General features: G+C 41.0%; 1 protein-coding gene across 1 annotated transcript; it reads left to right on the forward strand.

Moving 5' to 3' along the window:
• Positions 1-549: 549 nt before the first annotated feature.
• LOC143414433 (secretory phospholipase A2 receptor-like) lies at positions 550-4,783 on the forward strand. Its single transcript, XM_076878781.1, has 6 exons — positions 550-583; positions 812-996; positions 1,549-1,744; positions 1,890-2,219; positions 2,758-2,849; positions 4,664-4,783. Exons 1-6 carry the CDS (start codon positions 550-552, stop codon positions 4,781-4,783), a joined length of 957 nt encoding a protein of 318 aa, XP_076734896.1.
• The last annotated feature ends 5,636 nt before the right edge of the window (positions 4,784-10,419 follow it).

A 10,419-nucleotide genomic window follows, 5' to 3' on the forward strand; every position in this document is an offset into this window, starting at 1 on the left:
TTTAAAATGGTAAAAAATGGTAAATGGCCTGTATTTGTATAGCACTTTACTAGTCCCTAAGGACCCCAAAGCGCTTTACATATCCAGTCATCCACCCATTCACACACACATCCACACACTGGTGATGGCAGCTACATTGTAGCCACAGCCACCCTGGGGCGCACTGACAGAGGCAAGGCTGCCGGACACTGGCGCCACCAGGCCCTCTGACCACCACCAGTAGGCAACGGGTGAAGTGTCTTGCCCAAGGACACAACGACCAAGACTGTCCGAGCCGGGGCTCGAACCGGCAACCTTCCGATTACAAGGTGAACTCCCAACTCTTGAGCCACGATCGCCCCCTTTATGTCCTAATTAGCTAGGACGCCCTCATGCAAATGATTGACTTTAAGGAAAACTGATTTGACTTGTTTTGAATTGACTTCTGCACACACACATGCGTCCATCGCGTCCTTGGAAGTAACTTGCATAATCCTTTTGCATGAGGATGAAGATGAGAAGTCATGTCACAACAGTCGGACCAAAGGAGAAAGCAGGGAACATACAAGAATGGAAAAAGCTCTGTTCATCATAGCGGCATCAGGCAAGTCTGAATTATTACGTTTCCATCATCATATTTAAGTGTGATCCTTGTGATGAAGATTATTACTGTAACTCTAAGGGACTTCAACTTTCATTGTTTTTCTTCACAGAAATGAAAAAGATGATGCATTAGTGCGTTATATTTACTCCTGACACAAATTTTCTGCCAAGAGAATAGATTACACAGAAATGCATTGAAGCTAAACTCATTTATTTACTGTGTTTGCAGGCCTGTGTGCCATCGCCTCCAAACATCACTACCAGTTTGTTTATGAACAGAAGAACTGGACTGAAGCGCTGAGTTACTGCAGAGACAAATACATAGACCTGGCTACTATAGACGACATGCAGGATGTGCAGATGCTGATCAGCACAGTAGATTTAAGCAAAATGACCACCATGACAAACGGCAATGTAAATTATTTTTCTGGCTTTTTTTGTGACAGTAGGACTTTAGGTTTTTGTACATTATTTAAATTTTATGGTACTGAACTATATTTAAACTATATTTTCTTGAAAGATCACTTTTCTTTTCTCACTGTTGCCAAGTGCTCACATGGGGTCATCTGATCGTTGACTTTACAATATAATAAAGCAGATTGAGGCAACAGTTGTTGTGATTTGCTTTTATAAAAATAAAACTGAATTATTATGAACCATTTTGAATTGAACTGAATAAGGTTAGCGTTAGGATCTTGTGAACTTACAAATATTTGAATATAATTTTTGTCAAGTGGAAAATCTTTTTGACAGAAAAATTGTGATGCAAAAATCTACAAATTAATTGAGATTTTCTTAATTTGTATTAATCTTTATAAATAAAAATGGAAAAAATTAAAGAACTAAATTACAAAATATCACAAGATATGAAATGTTTTATACTGTATATATCAGTGCTTACTGATAATCTGACAGCCTAACTCATATATTTTATGTCTAATGAAACAAACCCACTGGTGCTTTCAGAGAGCCTGGATCGGGCTGTATGATGACATCGTTGGCTGGCAGTGGTCAACGTCAGAAACCAGTGAGTTCAGAAACTGGTCACCTGAACAACCAGATAACCAATGGGTTATAGAATACTGCGTATTTATGCTTGATGGACCGTGGTTTTATGACCCTTGTACGAATGTGTTCAGATTCGTCTGCTCTAATAACACAGGTGAGGATTTTCAACTTAACTAGAAGCTTAGAACAAAACAGGTCCTGTTCTGTGCTTTTATTGATGTTTCAACAACGGCCTAATTGTTTAGACTTACAAATGCATTTACAGTTGTACACAGCACTTGAGTATGGTCTGTTTTCAGGGTCGACTAGGACATTTGTCTTCATTGACATTATAGCGTCATGGGCGAACGCCCGGAGCTACTGCAGACTTCATTACACAGACCTGGCCAGTGTGAGGAACATGACAGAGAACCAGGAGATAGATGACCTGGTACCTCCAGGGATAAGGGTGTGGATCGGCCTTTTCACAGAGTCCTGGAAGTGGATGGATGGAAGTAACTCCTCATTTACATATTGGCAAACAAATGAACCCAATGGACCAGAGCCTTGCGTGGCAGCAAACTTTGAAGAAAATGCAAAATGGGAGGACTGGGCCTGTGGCTCACAGAAGGAGTTTGTTTGCAATGTTGGTAAGCATTACTACCTGAATCATTGGCTGCTATTGGTCACAATTTACAAACTACACCCTAATGTAAAAGGTTCTTGCTGTACATCCGCTGTTGTGGTGGCAGCTGCTCAATATGTGAAAGTAACTGTATGTGAGAAAACAGTCCTGTACAGTGAGCTCCTAGCTGCTGGCTTCACATTTTGTCACCCAGAAACCTCAAGTGGTCACACAGTTTATTCTGCCAGACCCACATTCAGTGTTGTGATGGAAGCTGCATCAATCGTTGTGTTCAGTTCAGAGGTTTGAAGTGAACACTGTAAAATTATTGTGAATATTAGTATGACAGGATGGGTCATAACAAATGGGCCATTTCTGTTTTCTCGTTGTCGCTTAAATATAATATTAAAACAGCAAACAACACACCAGGAAGGTTAATCTGAGATTTTGGCACTCATAAGTGTTTTATTGCAAGTAAATTATGTATTTAAAAGCAGAATATAAAAATGCAAGTGAAAGATAGAGCTGATGAAGGATGTAACAATTTGTTCTTATTTTAAAAGCACCTGTTTACAAGGAAGTGGTGAAAGTGAACCTGATAAACTCCGGTCTGGATCTGACCCACCCTGATGTGATGGAAGCCACGCTGAACCAGGCAAGTCATGTTTATTTATTAATATACATGAGAGAGAGATTATACATGCACACATACATCTGTGTATGTGTGCATGTATTTAAAAATTGAAGCTCTCACTGAATTGCAGCTTTATCACAACACTGAATGTGGACCTAACAATCTGGCTGGATTCAGTTGCACGACTGTGTGAACATCTCAAGACTCTCACTACTTCTGGGTCTGTCCTCGTGATGTGTCACTGAAACTGCCAGTCGACTGTATCTGCTTCACAACAATATAGTAACAAGAATTTTTCTCAAATCAAACTTAAAGCAGCGTATTACTTCTACTTGATCACTAAACAAGTGCTTTATTACAGCATATGAATACATTTTTCTTCAATATTCAAAACACTGACTATTAGAGATGATTTCATCTGTGTATTAAAGTTGTCTACACAAAATGTTTTGTCATGCTTGTTTGCACAGACACCTCCTTCAGCTCATGTACCTTAGGCTGAGTCAGGTTTTGAGTTCTCAGTTATATGTAAGAGCCATGAGTGTCAGTCTGTTTCATCCTGGCAGATGAAGCTGTGGGGAGCAATCCTTCGAGTACTGTGAAAATCATCAGCCCACAGTGTTCAAGCCAAATGCCTCAGCTTAGGACCATGATCCCGTTTGGCCTCTGGTTTGTAGCTTGTTGTAGTCCTGGTTATGAAAATGAGGTTCGATTTAATCCACGAGTGCTTGCTCTGTGCACAAGTTTAAGATCCACTGAAGTCACAGATATAAAAGTACACGTGGTCAGTACGACGCTTGCAAAGAGCGATCAAAAAATAGTAACCAGAGTCTGAATGTCATGATTCGGCCGTGTGGCAGGCAGGATGAGGACCCAAATTGCAAACTCACAGACACGGGGGATAAACTCAAAATGCAGCTTTATTGCTGACAGGTGATAAACAATAACGATGATACAAAAGCAATGCAAAACTACACTAAACTGGGAAAAGCTAAAGTAACATATACCGGAAGACACGGGGAGAACCACACACGGCATGAGGGAGAACGCGACGCCGAACAGAGGGAGACTCAGACAGAAATACACAGAGGGTAAACGAGGAAAGTGGGCACACACGGGGAACACAGGTGACACTGATAATCATAACGAGACAGGGCGGGGTGAACTGAACATGACATGTACAGGCACAGAGGTTCAGACAGGAGGAGAGAGAGCACGGGGAAAACACAGACATAACGGGCTGGGGAAACATGAAACAACCACAAAGGGAGACGAGGGCTCATAAATACATAGAGGGCACACAGGGGGGAGAGAGAGCACGGGGAGAACTTAGACATAATGGGCAGGGGAAACATGGAATAAAACATAAGGAGAGACGAGGGCTCACAGATACACAGAGGGGCACACAGGGGGTAAAAGCCATGAAGGGAAAACACTTAGGGAACAACACAACAGGGCAACTCAGAAAACATGGCCTAAATAAGGAACGAAATACAAAAATACAAGGAACTAAGAATACTGGGCCCACATGGCCCAGGACCATGACATCGAAAAGCACAAGGTGTTCAAATAGTCCTCCTTTAAGAGTAGCTGCGCCACATTTACACCTGGGATTGTTTTATTTTTATCACACATTATAATAACTTTTTATATATTTCATTTCCAATATTTGGACCAATCTCATGTGCTTTTGTAGTTTTATTAGACATTATTATTAGTCATCAACTCTCTTGTGAAATATTACTGCAAATTTAAATATCTTCTCTTAAAAATAGATTCTGAAGAATTTAGTGTATATTATTGTCTGAGTAATGTTAAGTATTTGTGTGTGTCAGATCCAACAGAAGCTGAAGGAGCAGGGAGTACAGGGAGACGTCAAACTGAGCTGGAGGAAGCAGTCAGATGGATCGGTCTTCCACAAGGACGAGGAAACGAAGAAGAAGAGCATCGTGTGAAAATAGTTCAAGAAATGTTGCTTTCGCCTTTGACCTTTCAAGTGCTATTGTGCCATATTATCATATTATTCTATGCTTTGTGTGAATATCATCATCCAAACAAAACAAAAATCTAATTATGATGTCTTTGCATAGTTTTACATAGTTTTATTCTTACCTGTTAACATTTAAAACACAAGACGTTTGCTGGGTATTTGGTGACAGTTCACTGTAATTTTAATACATGCGGTTTTTCGCTGTTGCACTTGTTAGACTATAATATTATTTTATGCCATGTTATACCCCTAATTAAAGATTGTGAATTATTATGTAGTTTAGTTTGCATTATTCTCTTGAATTAGAAGAAGCTGATAACTATTGCATTTGTTAAACTGATTTGCATTACATTAGACTGCTGATTTATTGTGGATGAATGATATTGTTTTATGATGCATTATACTGCTGAGTTATAAGAAATACTGTTCGCAGAAAGTCATCGCCTTATTTGTCTGATTAGAAGAGAACAGAATATGCTGGAGTTTTCTGCCCCATCTCAGCAGGAGCAGATAAACGGGGAGCCAAGGTCGTAGCTTAGGCGCCGTGTGAGAGAAAGCATGTGAATGTTTAGGCTTTTATGATAAGGTGGGGGCACCAGAGGCTATAAGAGTTTGATCAATGCGCCACCATTTTGAGATCTGAGGCTGTCTGCATACAGTGTCCATCTCCCACGCGTGTGACTATTAAAATCATCGTTTGACTTAACCCGGCCGGACCAGTGTTGTTATTGTGGTTTTTTTCTCTTGTCTCCATCCCCAATTTTGAAATCGTAACACACTTTACAGACAGCCACTGAGTGTTTGATGCAGTAGAAGCAGAATTAGAAGCTGATTGAGGCTGTAAAGGTGGCGCATTCTTCACAAAAGCAGGTCAGCCCCACGCACGGGGCGAACTTGCTAACGGAGATTTGCACATTGGTGCGGTTATGGCGTTAGCGTCATTTTAACTAGATTAAAGCTGACAGCACGAATATTATGAGATGGGCCGGCTCATCATTATCCTGATTTGCATTTGTTTGTCTCACTCAGTCCAAAAATTACATCAATAGGGAGACGTGGATGTCTACCAAAGAGTAAATAAAAGGGCGAGTATCCTGTCACTAGTTGTGCAATTATCGGCATGCACAACCTTGTTTACATAGTCACTCCAGTTTTCTTTCTTTTCCTCATCCAGGGTCCGCAGCATTCACAGCACGGTGCGATTAAACCTTTCCACTGGGTTTCCCTGTGGATGGTAGGGTGTAGTCTTTGAATTAGCTATTCCTCTGTACTTCTGCAGCTGTTTGAATAAATGGTTTTCATATTCTCAAAAATCAAATCAAATCACTTTTTCTCTGCCTTGATCATGATGCAATTTACCAGGAAAACCAAATTTCAAGGAAAAGTTATTAAAAATTTTATCTGCTGCTGTTTTGCCAGATTTGTTGCGTGTAGAGTAGACTTGAGCAAACTTGGTGAAGTTGTCCTGTATCACTAAAATATACTCATACCCTCCCCTGCTCTTTTCGAGATGGACATAGTCTATTGAAACCATTTCAAGGGGTGCAGTAGCCGGCATGTGACACATGGAGGCGCTACGCTGAACTGTAGGTTTTTTTTCTGAATATTACATTTGCACACGTGTGATGAAAAACTCAATATCTTTGTACATATTCAGCCAATAAAACCTACTCCTTGCCAAATTCATCACACGGTCCACCTCCAAGTGACCCATTTCGCAGTGAAGGTGTTTGTACACCAGTTCTTTGTTCGATTCTGGAATCACAATCTGAGTATAAGTCACAATCTTTCGTATCAGCAACCCATCATCTGAAATAAACAGCTTTTTCCACTCATGTAGTAGCTGTTTTACTTTAGGATATTTGGTCGCTGATGTTTTGTCAAAGCTTGCACCTGTGCTCTTTAAGTTGAGAACATAAGCTACGGCAGAGTCCTGCTTTTGAGCTTGTAATAGCTCCTGTGTTGTGATTCTCACATCTGGCTGAGTTTCTCTAAGTATCTTATTTACTTCTGGATTGCACGTTATAGCTGATATCCAATCCAGTTGTTGTTCTTCCTGTGTTTCAATGGCATTCAGTACTGCGCTTAACACTTCAGGCGAACACAGCTCAGTACATTCTGACATGTATGAGTTCATACTAGAAGGTGTTCTGGACAAAAAGTCTGCATCCACGTTACTTTTTCCAGGTCTGTATTTCAGTGTTATGTTAAAATCAGCCAGCTCGGAAACCCATCTGTGTCCTGTCGCATTCAGTTTACCTGTGCCTAAAACATAGGTTAAAGCAGGGGTGGGCAATCTCAGTCCACGAGGGCCGGTGTCCCTGCGGGTTTTAGATCTCACCTTGGGTCAACACACCTGAATCACATGATTAGTTCGTTACCAGGCCTCTGGAGAACTTCAGGACATGTTGAGCTAATTTAGCCATTTAAAGCAGCTGTGTTGGTTCGAGGACACATCTAAAACCTGCAGGGACACCGGCCCTCGTGGACTGAGATTGCCCACCCCTGGGTTAAAGGGTTGTTGTCACTGTATACTGTCACTGAGGAAACATATAACAAATAGTCTCTAAAGCGCTCAGTCGCCGCCCATTTTAGTGCCAAAAATTCCAGTTTCCCTGAGTGCCACCTGTAGTTCTTCTCAGCCTGTGTTAATGTTCTTGATCCATATCCAATTACTCTTAATTTACTGTCCTGCCTCTGGTACAAAACTGCACCAGGGCCTTCTTCTGATGCATCGATGTGCAGAATGAAGGGTTCCTCAAACTTAGGATAAGCCATCACGGGTGGATTAGTCAAAACATCCACCAAATAGTCTAGTGCTTTTTGGGTGGCTGTCACTCCATATGATTTTTTTGGGTGGGTGCAGCATGCCCCGCCTTGGCTGACCACGCTGGTGTTTGGGTGTGGTCAACTGAGAGTAAATCATATAGGCACATTGCATGTCTTGAAAAATCTTGTGCATAGCTTCGGTAGTATCCTAAAAGCTTTCTCAGCTCTTTAATGTTTGTCGGTGGGTTGTCCTTCAAAGCTCGTCCTGCTTGTACCTCTTTTTCATCCATTTTGTAACCGTCCTCATTTTTAAACAAGTCACATTTATCAGGTCTTAGTTTTACGCCCCAAGCCTGCTGACGTTTGAGAACTGATCTCAAATCTTCAATATGCTGCTCAAATGTTTGACTGTACACTAAAACATCATCTAAATATGGAGTGCATATTTTGTCCCTCAAGCCTTCTAAACTTTCCTCCATACTACATTGGAAAGCTGAAGGCGCATTGGTGAGTCCAAATGGAATTCTATTCCATTCATACAGCCCCCAGGGTGTTGTGAAGGTGGTATATATTTTCAAGTCTTCGCTGATTTCACCTTGATAGTACGCTTTGCCTTGGTCAAGCACACTAAACCACGTATTACCGCCAAGTCCATCAAGGATTTCCTGTATTCGTGGAATAGGGTGTCTGTCTGGAATGGTCTTTTTATTGAGGCCCCTATAATCGACACACAGTCTCAGGCCTCCATCCCGCCTCCTCACACACACTATTGGAGAGGCATATGGTGAGGTTGATTTGCGGATGTTACAGGAAAAATTATTCTGTGTTTCTTTACCTTCTTTTAAATGTACAAAGATGCCCTTTGTCTATGGTTAGATTAGTTTAGAATTATCCTTTTAGACTTTCTCAGCAAAGACACTGTTTTGGGACATATTGTTTTAGATTGTTTTATCTCTCACAGCTTTCTCACAGCTCTCTGCTGACGAGACTAGCGCCACATATGGAGTTGTTTATTTTATCTGTTTTGTATTTTCTTATCCTGTTCTCACTGTCTTTCCTATAAAAAAGTGCCAAGCCTCTGTTCACGTTGTGAGTTGTTCGCAGCTCACCCGTGTACACGTTTGATAAAGAAAGTAACTTTGTCTCATTGTGTCTTTATTTCTCCTGGGTCTTTAACAGAGTTTCCCCCCAACATTTCTTGGTCCTTCGGAGCCGGATCGCCTCCATCGTGTCCCATCTCCGTGACCAGTCCACGTTGTTCGCCTGTCGACAGCTCACACACCAGGTGTGTGATAAAAGACCAAGAGCGTTAAAATTCGGGTCTTGGCCAACGTCTTAGAAAGCGACCCACGGTGGTGGGGCCCGATCGAGGTGGACCAGACCCAGCGACACTGACCAGGTAGATACAGACACACTGACACAATCTTGCGTAAAAGCGCATTTTGAATTCAGGGAATTTAAAATAGCGGAAGTAGCTCGTCGACTGGAAGCTTTGGAAGCTCGTCGACTGGAAGCTTTGGAGCTCTGGGTAGCTCCCCCAGCTGGGTCTAGGGAGTAAGTAGCTCTGGGAGCTCCCCTTATCATAAGGTTTCCGGTCACGCGCGCTCTGTGTGTGTGTGTGTATTGTTTTAATTAACGGAGCAGCTGTTTTTTTCACGGTCCAATAAGAGACTGAGCTGCTCCTATTGTGTTTTCTTTTACTGCTGTTCACTGACGTGCTGGTGAGTTGAGAGAACGGTCGAGTTCCGTCTCGTAAAGTTCACACCGCTTTTGGAAATAGTCCGAAAGTAGAAGGGCGTGTGAGCAACCACTCTCGTCTCTAATACCAGCGAAGGTGATAGCAGCTGTATCGTGTATATATTACTTAAACAAAAATAAGTAAATACATAAATAAGATGGGTAATCAAGCAAGTGAAATTAAAACTCACTCCTGCTGACGAGCAGTGGTGAGAAAAGAAAAGTCCAGACGCTGGACAAAAACAGTGTCTGTAAACTGAGAGATTTAAGAAAACAAAATATAAACAGTCAGAAGAACAGAACTCAACTGCCAGTTTAGTAAAACCAGAAGACGAGACACTGTGCAGTCCCCACAATCTTTTTAGTAAACCATCACTCATTCCTGCAGCAACACCCATATCAGGAAGAACATAATAATCCCTTATTAAGTGAAAACTAGAGATCACAGTAGTTTGAAGTAGTTTAAAAGGGTTGAAAACAGACCCCACTGAGTAGATATAAATATAAAAAGTACGAAATAAAGATAAACAAAGGGAAAATTACAGTAGAAATGATCTTTAGAGTATTTGAAATTAATAATAGCAAGGATAACAACCTGTAAAGTGATATTATCAATGAAGCACAGTTGGCATGATGACCATGCCCACAATGTATAAAATGAATATAAAGCAAATAATTCACACGAAAATATTTTAATAACATAAATAAAGTATATTAAGGCTGTGTCACTGTTCAGCCAATGACAGTGTGTGAAAAGGTAACTGTCTCCACCTTGGGAAAATGGTGATTCTGCAGGTCATCTGAAGCCCTTGATGGATACAAAATAAAATATAAATAATACATTATAATAGACCTGCCTGGTCCGCCATGCAACAGAGAGAACAAATGTGACCGCAGATTGGATGAATTCTAAATTATCTGTTTGCTGAATAAGATGATCCTAACTATCAAATTGGCTCAGTAGTAGTATAATGGTACACACTGATAAAATATTATAATATGCTATTGCTGTTATATAAGACAAAGAGGATAATATTAACAATGACAATATTAATATGAAGAGGCACCTTAATCGGTTATGATGTGAGGTGGATA

This window comes from Maylandia zebra, linkage group LG20 (assembly GCF_041146795.1).
Source record: "Maylandia zebra isolate NMK-2024a linkage group LG20, Mzebra_GT3a, whole genome shotgun sequence".
NCBI lineage: Eukaryota > Metazoa > Chordata > Actinopteri > Cichliformes > Cichlidae > Maylandia > Maylandia zebra.